Source organism: Mesoplodon mirus (assembly GCF_964341445.2).
Source record: "Mesoplodon mirus genome assembly, chromosome: 3".
NCBI lineage: Eukaryota > Metazoa > Chordata > Mammalia > Artiodactyla > Ziphiidae > Mesoplodon > Mesoplodon mirus.
Genome location: NC_138978.1, coordinates 110,456,240 through 110,473,317, shown reverse-complemented (window position 1 = coordinate 110,473,317; position 17,078 = coordinate 110,456,240). Strand labels below are relative to the sequence as shown.

General features: G+C 36.1%; 1 protein-coding gene across 4 annotated transcripts in view; it reads right to left on the bottom strand.

Moving 5' to 3' along the window:
• MAN1A2 (mannosidase alpha class 1A member 2) overlaps window positions 1–17,078 on the bottom strand; it is a 144,953-nt gene that overhangs the window by 13,621 nt on the left and 114,254 nt on the right. The window contains exon 13 of one of the 4 annotated variants that reach the window (XM_082616199.1): window positions 12,789–12,971. The exons of 1 other annotated variant lie outside the window; for it this stretch is intronic. In XM_082616199.1, coding sequence (XP_082472325.1) covers window positions 12,821–12,971 — 151 coding nt within the window. In that variant the 3' untranslated portion in view covers window positions 12,789–12,820. Of the gene's footprint in view, window positions 1–12,788; window positions 12,972–13,709; window positions 13,765–16,554; window positions 16,655–17,078 lie in introns of those variants that run through there. 2 more of the 4 variants (XM_082616201.1, XM_082616202.1) reach the window with 2 other exon arrangements.

The window sequence follows — 17,078 nt, the reverse complement described above, 5'->3', positions numbered from 1 at the left end:
TACATCACCTATTAACATCTTATGTATAACTTAGCATCATTTCAATCTTTTTTCATAACTGCTCTAGCTCACACCAAAGTTCCTTTCTCTGAATTTCCAAAACATTTATATTCTATTTAGCACTGTATATATACTTTGTACTTTTGAGTTTGCCCATGACCAGAAGTAAGAGCTTTCTTAACTACACTACAAGCTCATGATTAGAGTATATGTTTCATATACTTTAATTCTCAAATAGCACAATTCTGAGATGAGAACAACTCCTTAATAAATACTTTTGACTTGACTTAGTCTATAAACCAGGCTTCAGGGCTAAGTGAGCAGAGAATAGCAGAGAACAGGAGATTTAATGCTCTTTTCTCATCCAGCTGGAAAAATAGTCCTCTCGTGGTAGAAAGTTAACTTTAGGATACAATTACAGATAAGATAAAAGATTTTAAAAAAAAGATAAATGGAAGAGAATAGTGGCTTTGTTTTTTTGTCTTCCCTCTTGAACTATTTTTTCCTGTCTAAGAATCCTTACCCCAATAATATATCTCATTGATTCTTCCTCTCACAAATGTATTACTTAGACACTTTTGTATAGTATCGATAGTGTATATATGTCAATTTTTAAAGTTAAGAAAAAAAGAATGATGGAAAAGGAAAATAATCTTATTATGTGTTACTGCTACATAAGTACAATTTGAATTGTAGCTCCCTCTACTGCAGCAAAAGAAAACTGGCAAGGATATTTCAAAGTACACAGTTCACAAACTGAAAAAAATGCTTATATTAAACAGTGCAAGTGAAATTCACTCTGTGTGTGTGTCCCCTAGTGATTAAAATGTGGATTGCAGTGACACTGTGGTAAGTCCTAGGAGGGATTAAAAAATATGGTATACCTTCAGTATACCATTTGAGGAGACTGGACCACATAAATATAGCCATGATTTGCCCACCTGACCTTATGGTATACTAGCTATTCCTTGTCAGTATAGGTAAGTCCTTGATCCCTAATTGCTTCCATAAGTGGTTTACTGAGTCACAGGCGTCAGTGGTCTCAAAGTGTGATCCTCCAGACCAGCAGCATCAGCATCACTTGGGAACTTGTTCTCAGACCCCACTCTAGACCTTCTAATCAGAAACTTTGGCAATGGAGCTCAGCAATGTTTTAAGAAGCTTTCCAGGTGATTCTGATGCATGCTCAAGTTTAAGAACCACTGCCCTAGGTTTACCAATTTTGTAATTTCTATCACCAGTTTGTACTGTTTCTGCTTTTCTCCATGTGGGCATCTGAACCTTTGACTCTCTACTGAAAACAGATCAACTGCCCTGACTCCTCCACTTTTCACATCTTGCCTTGTGCCATTCCTTCTTGCTTTATTAATTTCTTGACCCAGTCATTATTAGCTATATTCTAGCACTAACTGAAATCTGAGTTCAAGCCCTGAGCCTCAAGCAGGAAATAAAATAGTTCTATTATTCTCTTCTCCTTCCCACTCCCATTTTTGTAAGATCTTATAAAAGTGCTGTTTTTCAGCTCTCTCTCAGAATCAAATGATTCAATCCTTTACTCCACAAATATTTAATACTGAAACAACTATGTGTGGCTCCACCACTGATGCTGGGGATAAAACAATAACTAAAATATACAAATATCACCGCCCTCGTGGAGTTTGTATTCTAAGGCATATATTCTTATATGCCTAAGGAAATGATACAGTATGTTAGAAGACAGGTGCTATGGCGAAAATTAAAGTAAGAGAAAATGAGGGAATAAGGGGACAAACTGAAATTTTATATAGGATAATCAGGAATGCTTTAAAAAATACAGTTAGAAATGATAAAGTGATACAATCAGAAGCTACTTAAGACCTGAAACTGTAAAACTTCTAGAAGAAAACAGAGAAAGAGCTCCTTGACATGGGTCTTGGCAATGATTTTTTGGATATGACACCAAAAGCACAAGCAACAAAGGCAAAAATAAATAAGTGGAACTATATCAAACTAAAAAGCTTCTGCACAGCAAAAGAAACAATCAAAAAAATGAACAGGCAACCTATAGAATGGGAGAAAATAGCTGCAAATCATATATCTGACAGGGGTTAATATCCAAAATATATAAAGAACTAACACAACTCAATAGCTAAAAACCAAACAACCCAGTTAAAAAATGGGCAGAGAAATTGAACATTTTCCCAAAATGACACACAAATGGCCAACAGCTGATACATGTAAAGATGTTCAACATTACTAATCATCAGGGAAATGCAAATCAAAACCACAATGAGATACCACCTCACACCTGTTTCAAAGACTATTATCAAAAAGACAAGAGATAACAAGTGTTGGTGAAGATGTGGAGAAAAGGAAACCCTTGTGTACTCTTGGTGGGAATGCAGTACAAGTCTTGCACATGATGTTCTACACGATGAATACTTAAACGATGATGATGACACAAAAACATCTCATTCCATACAGTTCTTGCCGTATAGTTATTAGATTTTCACACGGAGACACACACACATGCACAACAGATAAGTTTATTAAATGTACAACATGATGATCTAATCATTAAGTGGACCACCATCAGAAAGGTCTCCATCCTCAACATCTTCATGTTGAGTAGGCTGAAGAGGAAGTGGTAGAGAGGAGGTTGGTCTTGCTGTCTCAGAGGTGGAAGAGGAGGTAGGAGAGGAAGGCGCACTCAGTATAGCTTTATGGAAACACATCATAAATTCTGAATTTTTTGCTTTTTCATTTCTCCAAAAATGTTTCTATGTGGTTCCAATCCTTCCTCCACTATTTGCTTTAGTTTCAGTGCCCATATCATAGAAGGTCCATGTCATAAAAGAAGTCAAAAGCAGTCTTGAATAATCGGAACCCTCCTGCCAAATTGTCTAAGGTCCATCTGTTTTCTGGCACTGCTTCTTCCATGTCTTCTTCCTCATCATCTGCCACTGGTTTGGAAGTGCTCATCTTTTGTTAATTCCTCTGGTGTGGTGTCTAATAGCTCTTAAATTCCTCAAGATCCGTATCTTGAAACCCTTCACCTCCCCCCTGTTTTGCCATATCCACAATCTCTTTCATGATTTCCTTGACTGGCTCTGTTGTAAATCCTGTGAAGTTATGCACAACATCTGGACACAGTTTCCTCCAACAAGAATTTAATGGCTTTTTCTTTAATAATGATGGCATATTCAGTGGTGTAATCCTTCCAGACTTTCATGATGTTTTCTCTGTTGTGGTTCTCTTCCACAGCGCTGACAGCCTTTTCCATAGAGTACTGTGTGAAATGAGCCTTAAAGGTCCTTACGACCCCCTGATCTAGAGGCTGAATTAGAGATGTTGTGTTTGGAGGCAAGTAGGCCACTTTGACGCCTTTGGTGGTGAACTCTGGGGCTCTAGGGGGCCAGGGTCATTGTCCAATAACAAAAGAACTCTAAAAGGCAGTCTCTCTCTTTTTTTTTTTTGAATTTTATTTATTTTTTTATACAGCAGGTTCTCATTAGTTATCCATTTTATACATATTAGTATACATATGTCAATCCCAATCTCCCAATTCTTCACATCACCACCCCTGTCCCCCGCTACTTTCCTAAAAGGCAGTCTCTTACTGGCAAGGTACTTCCTGACTTCAGGGACAAAGCATCGATGGAACAAATTCAGAAAAAGGGTTCTCCTACAGGCCTTCTTACTGTTTAACACAAACAAAAGACGTGCTGCTGGTGTTTGTCTTTCCCCCTCAAGGCTCAAGGGTTAATTAGCAGCTCTGGAGATAAGGGCAGTTCTTACGATAAACCCAACTGCATTTGCACAAAACAGTAGAGTTAGCCTATCCCTTCCTGCCTTAAATCCTGGTGCTTACTTCTCTTCTTTACTAATAAATGTCCTCTGTGGCACTTTTTCTTTTTCCAGAAGAGGGCACTTTTGTCTGCATTAAAACCTGTTTAGGCAGATATTCTTTCTCCTCAACGATTTTCTTAATGGTGTCTGGGAACTCCGCTGCTGCCTCTTGGTCAGCAGAAGCTGCTTCTCCTGTTGTGTTGTCGTGACATTTTTAAAGCCAAATCTCTTTCTAAAATTAGCAAACCATTCTTTACAGGCATTAGATCCTTCACCTTCCTTTTGCTTTAAGTTGTCATATAATGACTTTGCTTTTTCTCAAATCATATTAGAGCCTATAGGAATGCCTCGCAATCCTGCACCCACATAAAAAGCTGCATTTTCAATACAAGATAAAAAGGTATTTTGCAAAAAGTGCAAGGTTTTTGTGCCTACTGGTGTAGCTGCAGTGATGCCTTCATGATTTTTTCTTTTTTTTTTTTTCACACTCGTCCTTACACTGGATTCATCTATCATGCAGTCATGAGAAAACCCAGCTACAGACCTCAATCTACGGTACATATCAAGCAATTCAACTTTTTCTTGAAATGTCAACGTCATGACTTTTCTCTGCTTCTTAGGAACATGTCCAGCATCACTAGTGGCACTTTGTAGGGATCCCATGGTGCTATCCAAGATTTACAGCATTACACTAAACATGATGAAAAATATACTTAAAAACAGTGAGAGATCACTTTTTTCTTGATACGCAATTTACTAGAGATGAACTGCTCACATGGAGGTGATTACCATCACTAGGCATTTTTTTTTTAATTTTTGGATTTTATTTTACTTTTTTATACAGTAGGTTCTTATTAGTCATCAATTTTATAAACATCAGTGTATACATGTCAAATCCAATCGCCCAATTCATCACACCACCATACCCAACCCCACCCACGGCTTTCCCCCCTTGGTGTCCGTACGTTTGTTCTCTACATCTGTGTCTCAAATTCTGCCCTGCAAACCGGATCACCTGTACCATTTTTCTAGGTTCCACATACATGCATTAATATACAGTATTTGTTTTACTCTTTCTGACTTACTTCACTCTTACTTACAGTCTCTAGATCCATCCACGTCTCAACAAATGACCCAATTTCATTTCTTTTTATGGCTGAGTAATATTCCATTGTATATATGTACCACATCTTCTTTATCCATTCGTCTGTCGATGGGCATTTAGGTTGCTTCCATGACCTGGCTATTGTAAATAGTGCTGCATGAACACTGGGGTGCATGTGTCTTTTTGAATTATGGTTTTCTCTGGGTATATGCCCAGTAGTGGGATTGCTGGATCATATGGTAATTCCATTTTTAGTTTTTTAAGGAACATCCATACTGTTCTCCATAGTGGCTGTATCAATTTACATTCCCACCAACAGTGCAAGAGGGCTCCCTTTTTGCCACACCCTCTCCAGCATTTGTTGTTTGTAGATTTTCTGATGATGCCCATTCTAACTGGTGTGAGGTGATACCTCATTGTAGTTTTGATTTGCATTTCTCTAATAATTAGTGATGTTGAGCAGCTTTTCATGTGGTTCTTGGCCATCTGTATGCCTTCTTTGGAGAAATGTCTATTTAGGTCTTCTGCCCATTTTTGGATTGGGTTGTCTGTTTCTTTAATATTGAGTTGCATAAGCTATTTACATATTTTGGAAATTAATTCTTTGTCCACTGATTCGTTTGCAAATGTTATCTCCCATTCTGAGGGTCGTCTTTTTGTCTTGTTTATGGTTTCCTTTGCTGTGCAAAACCTTTTAAGTTTCATTAGGTCCCATTTGTTTATTTTTGTTTTTATTTCCATTACTCTAGGAGGTGGATTAAAAAAGATCTTGCTGTGATGTATGTCAAAGAGTGTTCTTCCTATGTTTTCCTCTAAGAGTTTTATAGTGTCCAGTCTTACATTTAGGTCTCTAATCCATTTTATTTTTGTGTTTGGTGTTAGGGAGGGTTCTAATTTCATTCTTTTACATGTAGCTGTCCAGTTTTCCCAGCACCACTTATTGAAGAGACTGTCTTTTCTCCATTGTATACCCTTGCCTCCTTTGTCATAGATTAGTTGACCATAGGTGTGTGGGCTTATCTCTGGGCTTTCTATCTTGTTCCATTGATCTATGTTTCTGCTTTTGTGCCAGTACCATATTGTCTTGATTACTGTAGCTTTCTAGTATAGTTTGAAATCAGGAAGCCTGATTCCTCCAGCTCCATTTTTTTTCCCACAAGACTGCTTTGGCTATGCAGGGTCTTCTGTGTCCCCATACAAATTTTCTTTTTTGCGGTACACGGGCCTCCCACTGCTGTGGCCTCTTCCATTGTGGAGCACAGGCTCCGGACGTGCAGGCTCAGTGGCCATGGCTCATGGGGCCAGCCGTGCCGTTGCATGTGGGATCCTCCTGGACTGGGGCATGAACCTGTGTCCCCTGCATCAGCAGGCAGACTCTCAACCACTGTGCCACTAGGGAAGCCCCTCCATACAAATTTTAAGATTTTTTGTTCTAGTTCCATAAAAAATGCCATTGGTAATTTGATAGGGATTGCATTGAATCTGCAGATTGCTTTGGGTAGTATAGTCATTTTCACAATATTGATTCTTCCAATCCAAGAACATGGTACATCTCTCCATCCACTGGCATCATTAATTTCTTTCATCAGTGTCATAGTTTTCTGCATACAGGTCTTTTGTCTCCTTAGGTAGGTTTATTCCTAGGTATTTTATTCTTTTTGTTGCAATGGTAAATGGGAGTCTTTCCTTAATTTCTCTTTCAGATTTTTCATTGTTAGTGTATAGGAATGCAAGAGATTTCTGTGCATTAATTTTGTATCCTGCAACTTTACCAAATTCATTGATTAGCTCTAGTAGTTTTCTGGTGGCATTTTTAGGATCCTCTATGTATAGTATCATGTCATCTGAAAACAGTGACAGTTTTACTCTTTCTTTTTCAATTTGTGTTCCTTTTATTTCTTTTTCTTCTCTGATTGCTATGGCTAGGACTTCCAAAACTATGCTGAATAATAATGGTGAGAGTGGACATCCTTGTCCTGTTCCTGATCTTCGAGGAAATGTTTTCAGTTTTTCACCACTGAGAATGATGTTTGCTGTGGGTTTGTCATATATGGCCTTTATTATGTTGAGGTAGGTTCCTTCTATACCCACTTTCTGGAGTTTTTGTCATAAATGGGTTTTGAATTTTGTCAAAAGCTTTTTCTGCATCTATAGAGAGGAGCATAAGGTTTTTATTCTTCAATTTGTTAATTTGGTGTATCACATTGATTGATTTGCATATATTGAAGACTCCTTGTATCCCTGGGATAAATCCCACTTGATCATGGTGTATGATCCTTTAATCTGTTGTTGGATTCTGTTTGCTGGTATTTTGTTGAGGATTTTTGCATCTATATTCATCAGTGATATTGGTCTGTAATTTCATTTTCTTTTTTTTTTTTTTTTTTTTTTCTTTTTTCTTTTTATTAGTTTCTGCTTTATAACAAAGTGAATCAGTCATACATATACATCTGTTCCCACATCCCTTCCCTCATGCATCTCCCTCCCTCCCACCCTCCCCATCCCACCCCTCCAGGCGGTCACAAAGCACCGAGCTGATCTCCCTGTGCTCTGCGGTTGCTTCCCACTATCTATCTACCTTACGTTTGGTAGTGTATATATGTCCATGCCTCTCTTTCGCTTTGTCACAGCTTACCCTTCCCCCTCCCCACATCCACAAGTCCATTCTCAAGTAGGTCTGTGTCTTTATTCCCGTTTTACCCCTAGGTCCTTCATGACGTTTTTTTTTTTTTTTTTTTTTTAATTCCGTATATATGTGTTAGCATACGGTATTTGTCTTTCTCTTTCTGACTTACTTCACTCTGTATGACAGACTCTAGGTCTATCCACCTCATTACAAATAGCTCAGTTTCGTTTCTTTTTATGGCTGAGTAATATTCCATTGTATATATGTGCCACATCTTCTTTATCCATTCATCTGATGATGGACACTTAGGTTGTTTCCAACTCCGGGCTATTGTGAATAGAGCTGCAATGAACATTTTGGTACATGTCTCTTTTGGAATTATGGTTTTCTCAGGGTATATGCCTAGTAGTGGGATTGCTGGGTCATATGGTAGTTCTATTTGTAGTTTTTTAAGGAACCTCCATACTGTTCTCCATAGTGGCTTGTAATTTCATTTTCTTGTAGTATCTTTGTCTGGTTTTGGTATCAGGGTGATGGTGGCCTCATAGAATGAGTTTGGGAGTGTTATTTCCTCTGCAATTTTTTGGATGAGTTTGAGAAGGATGGGTGTTAGCTCTTCTCTAAATGCTTCATAGAATTCCCCTGTGAAGCCATCTGGTCCTGGACTTTTGTTTGTTGGAAGATTTTAAAACACAGTTTCAATTTCTTTACTTGTGATTGGTCTGTTCATATTTTCTATTTCTTCCTGGTTCAGTCTTGGAAGGTTATACCCTTCTAAGAATTTGTCCATTTCTTCCAGGTTGTCCATTTTATTGGCATAGCGTAGCTGGTAGTAGTCTCTTAGGATGTTTTGTATTTTCTGTGGTGTCTGTTGTAACTTCTTTTCATTTCTAATTTTATTGATTTGAGTCCTCTCCCTCTTTTTCTTGATGAGTCTGGCTAATGGTTTATCAATTTTGTTTATCTTCTCGAAAAGCAGCTTTTAGTTTTATTGATCTTTGCTATTGTTTTCTTTGTTTCTTTTCATTCATTTCTGATCTGATCTTTATGATTTCTTTCCTTCTGCTAACTTTGGGTTTTGTTTGTATGTCTTTCTCTAGTTCCTTTAGGTGTAAGGTTAGATTGTTTATTTGAGATTTTTCTTGTTTCTTGTGGTAGGCTTGTATAGCAATAGACTTTCTTCTGAGAACTGCTTCTGCTGCACCCCATAGGTTAGTTACATACTGTTTAACCTCCATATGCTTGTGTTTTTTATGTTCTTTTCCCTGTGATTCATTTCTAATCTCATAATGTTGTGGTCAGAAAAGGTGCTTGATATGATTTCAATTTTCTTAAATTTACTGAGGCTTGATTTGTGACCCAAGATGTGATCTATCCTGGAGAATGTTCCGTGCGCAGTTGAGAAGAAAGTATAATCTGCTGTTTTTGGATGGAATGTCCTATAAATATCAATTAAATCTATCTGGTCTATTGTGTCATTTAAAGCTTCTGTTTCCTTATTTTCATTTTGGTTGATCTGTCCATTTGTGTAAGTGAGGTGTTAAAGTCCCCCACTATTATTGTGTTACAGTCGATTTCCTCTCTTATAGCTGTTAGCAGTTGCCTTATGTATTGAGGTGCTCCTATGTGGGGTGCATATATATTTATAATTGTTATATCTTCTTCTTGGATTGATCCCTTGATCATTATGTAGTGTCCTTCCTTGTCTCTTGTAACATTGTTTTAAAGTCTATTTTATCTGAGCATTGCTACTCCAGCTTTCTTTTGATTTCCATTTGCATGGAATATCTTTTTCCATCTCCTCACTTTCAGTCTGTATGTGTCTCTAGGTCTGAAGTGGGTCTCTTGTAGACAGCATATATATGGGTCTTGTTTTTGTATCCACTCAGAAAGCCTGTGTCTTTTGGTTGGAGCATTTAATCCATTCACGTTTAAGGTAATTATCGATATGTATGTTCCTATGATCATTTATTTTCTTAATTGTTTTGGGTTTGTTTTTGTAGGTCCTTTTCTTCTCTTGTGTTTCCCACTTAGAGAAGTTCCTTTAGCATTTGCTGTAGAGCTGGTTTGGTGGTGCTGAATTCAGTTAGCTTTTGTTTGTCTGTAAAGCTTTTGATTTCTCCATCGAACCTGAATGAGATCCTTGCCAGTTAGAGTAATCTTGGTTGTAGGTTCTTCCCTTTCATCACTTTAAGTATATCATGCCACTCCCTTCTGGCTTGTAGAGTTTCTGCTGAGAAATTAGCTGTTAACCTTATGGGAGTTCCCTTGTATGTTATTTGTCGTTTTTCTCTTGCTGCTTTCAATAGTTTTTCTTTGTCTTTAATTTTTGCCAGTTTGATTACTATGTGTCTTGGCATGTTTCTCCTTGAGTTTATCCTGTATGGGACTCTCTGCACTTCCTGGACTTGGGTGGCTATTTCCTTTCCCATGTTAGGGAAGTTTTCAACTATAGTCTCGTCAAATATTTTCTCTGGTCCTTTCTCTCTCTCTTCTCTTTCTGGGACCCCTATAATGAGAATGTTGCTGTGTTTAATGTTGTCCCAGAGGTCTCTTAGGCTGTCTTCATTTCTTTTCATTCTTTATTCTGTTCTGCAGCAGTGAATTCCACCATTCTGTCTTCCAGGTCACTTATCCGTTCTTCTGCCTCAGTTATTCTGATATTGATTCCTTCTAGTGTATTTTTCATTTCAGTTATTGTATTGTTCATCTCTGTTTGTTCGTTCTTTAATTCTTCTAGGTCTTTGTTAAACCTTTCTTGCATCTTCTCGATCTTTGCCTCCATTCTTTTTCCGAGGTCCTGGATCATCTTCACTATCATTATTCTGAATTCTTTTTCTGGAAGGTTGCCTATCTCCACTTCATTTTGTTGTTTTTCTGTGGTTTTATCTTGTTCCTTCATCTGGTACATAGCCCTCTGCCTTTTCATCTTGTCTATCTTTCTGTGAATGTGGTTTTTGTTCCACAGGCTGCAGGACTGTAGTTTTTCTTGCTTCTGCTGCCTGCCCTCTGGTGGATGAGGCTATCTAAGAGGCTTGTGTAAGTTTCCTGATGGGAGGGACTGGTCCATCACGAGGCATTTTAAGCATATACTCGAATCACTGGATGCAAATGTCGCCATCTATAGTCTAAGTGTTTGTGTAAGTTTTAAGACATTTTAACTTTTAATAATAGATTTGTGAATATTTTATGGCAGTAAATGGTAAAATGGACCAGTATGTACATATATTTTATGAATTCATGATGTACCTTTTCCTTAATTTTTTCAATATTTCTAGACCACTCAGTTCACCTGCATATTTTTTCAAATTTTCACAAATCTCCAAAAACTTTCCAATATATTTATTGAAAATAATCTGTATATAAGTGGATCTGCACGCTTGAACCTCTGCTGTCCAAGGGTCAACTGTAGTTATCTTTGGGAAGTGAAACTAGATGTGGAATACAGAGACACTTTTATTTTTCATTTTTTCTGTTCTATACTACTTAATTCATTCTGCTCTATCCACATACTGTTTTTACACTTTAAAAAATATTTATATTAAAAACAGCCACATTAGCCTTGATTTCTGAGGTCCTACACAAGACAGAGGAGATAGATGTTTAAATGATTAATTTTAACATGACAAGTGCTATGCTGTTAATTCTGTACAGTTCAACAAAAATCATTGAAAATGTATGTATACTCTATCCCAAACATGAAACTAAGCAGTGAGGATATTAATATGTCACGTAGACTATCAGAACAAAGGAAGTATTGTAAGTATACCTAAAAATGGCTTAATTCTGTCTTAGTGTTGAAGAGGACTCACAGAGATAGTGATATTTGAGCTAGACCTTGACAAAGTAATAGGATTTTGTAAGGGATTAAAAAAAGGAATGATAAGTTTCATGCAGAAGGGAAAGCAAGCGTAAAAACACATAATTGAAAATGTACAGTAGGCAGGTATGGATCAAATAAATGCATGGGGAAAGTGGTGTAACAGGAGATGTGCCTAAAAAGGTACATGCAGCACTTAATCTTAATTATTCAGTATAAGAGCAAAGAATATAAACAATATGGAAGTAAGGAGCAATCTTTTTTATCCATCTTTCTCACTCGGGGAAGTATACCTGTAGGATAACTTCTAGAAGTAGGATTACTGAAGCAAAATTAATGTGCTCTTAATATTTCAACAGGTTCTTTTTCAGATTTCACCACTCACATCAAACAACATATATTCTCACTTCCAGCGTTTATAAGTGACTGGATCCATACATCCTTGTTAACACCAGACTGCAAACTTTTCAAATCTTAAGTAATCTGATAGTTAAACATGGTATTTGATTATTAGTTTTATTTCATTTCTTTATGAGTGGGTCAAATATTTATTTTTCATGTATTTATGGTATTTTCCATCTGTATTTTGCAGTAAACTGCCTTTACTTATTTTAACTTAATACTTATTCCTTAATAATTTCACATTTTAAGAAAATTTACCCATTGACTATCAAATGTATTGCAAATATATTTTCCCAGTGTGTCATCTGTCTTACTTTGTTTAATGTTCTTTTTTTTTTCTTACAGATGTCCATTTTTCTGTAGTTAAAAATTTAAATCTTTTTCTTCTATGGTTTCTGGGTTTTGTGTCATGCCATCTTCACCCCCAGAGCTGGGAGAAGAAAAAACTTCTAAATTTTTTCAGGATTTTATTTCATTTTTAATATTTAAAGCTATGTTCTATAAGATCAGTTTTAGTATTTACAGGAATCCAGTTTTATTTTTTTTCTAATGGATAATTTTTCTAACTTCCTTTATTAAATTATTTAATATTTCCTCAATGATCTGAACTGCCATGTTTCAAAGATAACATTTCTACATATAAGTGGGCCTATTTCCAAACTGTATCCTGTTCCACTGTTCCATTTATTCTTGTACTACTACTAAACCCTTTTAATTGGTATAGCTTTATAATACTTTTAAAATGATCTCTTTTATATACAAATACTGTATACCATATGATATAAAGTAGGTTATAATATTTTTCACTATCTGGAGGGACCTGTCTCCTGTGGTGATTGTATACTTTGTCAGCATAGCTAAGCTGGAACTGTATTTGTCAGAATTACTTTCTCTGTATGATTCTGGGTTAGGGTTGGATACAAAAATATACGCATGTGATGTGGAGGCTGAAGTAAAGCAGGAGCCATAATGCTCTGAGGGGTGATGCAGAGTTGCCACATGCTGTTAAAGTTAGGCATGTTGTCAGTGATTACCTGGCTCACCTTGGAGGTGTGGGGCAGCTGCCAGACCTGCAATTTCTGCAGTTCCTGTTGGAGCTCCTCATCAATTTCTCCAATTCCCAGGCCAGGCATGTATAGCCCCATGGCAGAAGGTGCCAGCTACTTCTGCAAGTCACCTGTTTATCAACGCTGGAGGCAGTGAGACACGTATGTGGGATCGTTGGTCCTTGTGAGTTCTAGTTTGTCCTTGTTCTCCATTGCTTCACGTCTACCTTTTTTCCCCAGCTCCCAGCCCTACTGTCCTATAGCGACTTTATACCTGCTATCTTGTATTTTGTGCCAGGTATAATTCTAAGGGCTTCACTATATTAATCCCCATAACAAGCCCTTGAGATGATACTATTAGTAATTCCTCTTTTACGGATGATGAAACTGAGGTAGAGGAATTAAGTAACTTGTCCAATGTCACACAGCTATTAAGGGAAAGAGTTGGGAAAAGATAGATAAGTATGAACTGGTTAAGAATACATAGGTTAGATGTCTTTAATGTTTGATTAACTTGGGTATATACAGAAAAGGCATACCTATTAAATCTGTAAGTGACACAAAGCTAGAATAGCTAATACATTAAATGAAAAACTCAAGAGTTCAAAAAAATTTCAATAAATTAGAATATGTTAAATCTAACAAAATAAGATTTAATAATGGATAAAGGTAAAATGTAATAAATTTCATAAAAGCTAATCATACCAATGTAAGATAGAAAATAATTATCTTAGTTCATGTTAAAAAAAAAAAGACCAATATCAAAATTTCAAGCTATATTGACAGGGCTACCAGAATACAGAATACAACAGTATCTTGCTTTGATGAGGAATAAAGACCAAATTAGCAACTGGTACTCTGCACTGGTTTATTCACATCTTAAATGCAGTGTTCAGTCTAAAAAACCATGGAATCATCTCCAGAGAAGTCAACCAGCCTGGTATCGGAAAGAAATAGTACAGAAACTTGTCACCTTTAGCCTGATAAATACAAGTATTTTTATTTGTATAAAATGTATGTATGTATTCTACATTTGTATGTAGAAGACTCCGTATTTCCAAATGGTAAAGTATGGATCACTGAATGGAACGCACAGTGAAGCAGATTTTAACTCAATATAAGAAAGATATTTCTAACAATGAAAGCTTCTGAACAATGTAATGGGTTAGCCATATGAGGCAGTGAGCTGCCTGTTAACTAGAGATTAACAAAAAACTAGAGATTAACAAAAGAATTTATGACAAAATATTCAGTATGTTGTAAAGAGATTTTTAGCATTGGGAATGTCTATGTGTAGAGGGGAGGGATGGGTTGCAGTGGTGTATGTTGGATCTCTAAATTTTTTTGCAGCTCAAAAGATGTCTTTTGATTCTAGGCACAAAGACAGCAAATGAATTTGAGACAGGAAAATGTGACTGCAGTTTAATTTATTTAAAAAAAATTTTTACCTGATTACAAAAGCAAAACCAGAAATGGATTTAAAAGAATAACAACAATTAAGCTAAATCACAGTATACATTTTGATGTTATTGAAATAATATTAAGATGTGCATCTATATATGTATATGTGCACTTAATAGCTCACTTAGCATTATACTGTGACGAGTCTATAATTGCTATTGGTTCCATCATACCTGTTGTGGATGTGCCATAATTTATTTAACCTTTCAACTAATATTGAACATATAGTAACTCTTTATTTTTATAACTTCAATAAACATCCATGTACATCTTTTTCCATAGCTTTCACTATCTAAAAGTCTTGACATACTCTTATATAGTTTTCCAGAATTTTGCCATTATATTCAAATTTTGAATTTTAAGATAGGAAGGGGGAAAAAGCACACAAGCAAGATACACAGACAGGTGTACACACGCAAAACAACTTCTGCCCTGGAGATTCTGATACCAGTGAAAGCAGACACAGCATGGTGGTAAACTTGGTCTTAATTTTATGTACTTCTCTTTTCTTTTAATAATAAATTCATTAAGAAGACTATGTTTCCAACTAACCTGTGATTTTTCTTAGCCATTTAATACCTGACATATATGAACTCAAGAAAAACTGACTGAAATGTATCCTCAACATGCACTCTCTTCTCAATTTATCAGACCTTCAAATAAAGATGCAACAATTGAGCTGAAGTGAAATGAATGTAGTGCTCAACTGTGATAATTTTCTTAGCCTAGGTTTTGTTATAAATACTTGTATGATTCCTCCTTTGACTTTTTCTACTTTTATTGATCCAAATGTATTTGTGTGTGTGTGTGTATACATATATAACTGGTTACCTAGAGTACTGGGTTGAGGATTCTTCCTGAACTTGAACTTGGCAGGGAAAAGTACCAAGGTCAACTGGTGATATTCCATATCCTGCAAGGGGAAAAGCAGCATGGCACGTATATATTTGCAGCCCTACCCTATGTGCTAAAGGGCTCAAGGTGTGTACTGAGGAGGCATTTGAGAACTAATTATGAAAGCCAATCTGCAAGAGGTAAGATCTGAACTTTATTTAGAGAGGGGCATTAACTGAGAGAAAGAATAAAGACATTCCTGCCAGAGCCAAAAAAATATGAAATAGACAATGAAATTCAAAAGAACAAATTATAGAGAGATAGATATATAAACAGATTAACTTGGTTTAAGGATAGAATATATAAAGAAAAGAAGTGAGAAATGAAGCTAGAGATGAATGAGCCATTGGAGCTTTCGAGCAGAAGAGTGACATGAAGAAAATGGTATATGAATGTTGAAAATCAAGTAATTTCTAAGACTACAGGAGGCCTCAAAATCAGCATTTTACCACTACTGTAGTAACATTCAATTCAGGCAACATGCTCAGGGAAGATGCTAATAACACTGAGTGAGAAAGACTGTTGGAAAAAGGATATTCACACAGTCTCAAAGTTATCACTCCACAGATCACTTATTACAAAAAGAAAAAAGATTCTTTACATGACCTTATAATCAAATCTAACCTTATGATCAAATTTAAAATCATCAGTGAGTTAAGCCGTTATCATGTGCCTATTATGAGATGAAATGAGGCCACATCATCTATATAATATTCATGCCAAAGATGTTTAACCTAAATCTGATCATAAGGAAACAATCACAAATATCTAAATTGAGGGACATTCTTCAAAACAACTAGTCTGAATACTTAATGTCAATGTCATAAAAGACAAAAGAAGAATAAGGAAACTTTGTTCTAGGTTAAAGTAGACTAAAGAAGCATGACAAGCAAATGCAACAATTGATCCTTTATTGGACCCTGGGTTGGGGTTAAAAAAAAAAGTTATAAAGTATATTATTAGAACAATTGAGAAATTTGAAAATGGACTACATACTAAGCAGCAGTACTGTATGAATGTTAAGTTTCACAAACGTGATAACTATTGTGATTGTGTAAGATTATGCCCTTTTCCTAAAAACTTCTGGGTAAATAACAGAATGCTGGTAACTCTCAAATTATAAAGCAAATAAATAAATAAGCAAACAAGTAGAACTGTGTCTATGTATACATATACATGGGGGTACGGGAATGCAGCAAAAATTAACAAAAGGTAAATCTAGGTGAAAGATACAATCATTGTACTATTCTTACGATTTTTCTGGGCTTAAAAAAAACAGTAAAAACATTTTTTAAAAGAGATCTTACATAATTTGCGTCAAATTCCACAGTTGACAACTATGAAAACTGAAAGCAAGGAAGTTTTATTTTGACATATTCATTCAGCTAGGTTGTAGCAAGTGTATAACTAAAGCTCCTGCGGTTTCATCTTCCAGCCCAGGGCTCTTTCAACTATCTCGTACAGTCTCAAGCCTAATCACACAGGATAAACAAATACAAGAAATGACTGGAGGTAGGGAACTGACTAAACCATCTCAGCAAAATAAGGGTTTGGTCTAGGGTCAACTACAGATACGGAAAAGAGGGGGCAAAATAAAGAAACGCTATAACAAGAAAGTGATATATTAGAATGAGAAAAAAAGAAATAACCACAACGTACAAGCTGAGAAGATAGGAAAATAAAAATACCAGGGATAATAAAAGAAAAATTGGAGTAAGATTGCCATTTAGGATAAGAAACGTAGTTTGAGACATGTACATTTAAACCATAATACACCAGAATGTAAGCTAGAAGTATACTAGAATGTAAAGTCCAAGAGACTGAGAATTTTTTTCCCTTTTGCCTACTGATATATCCTCAAATAACCTGAACAATGTCTGGAAATAACATTTTTTG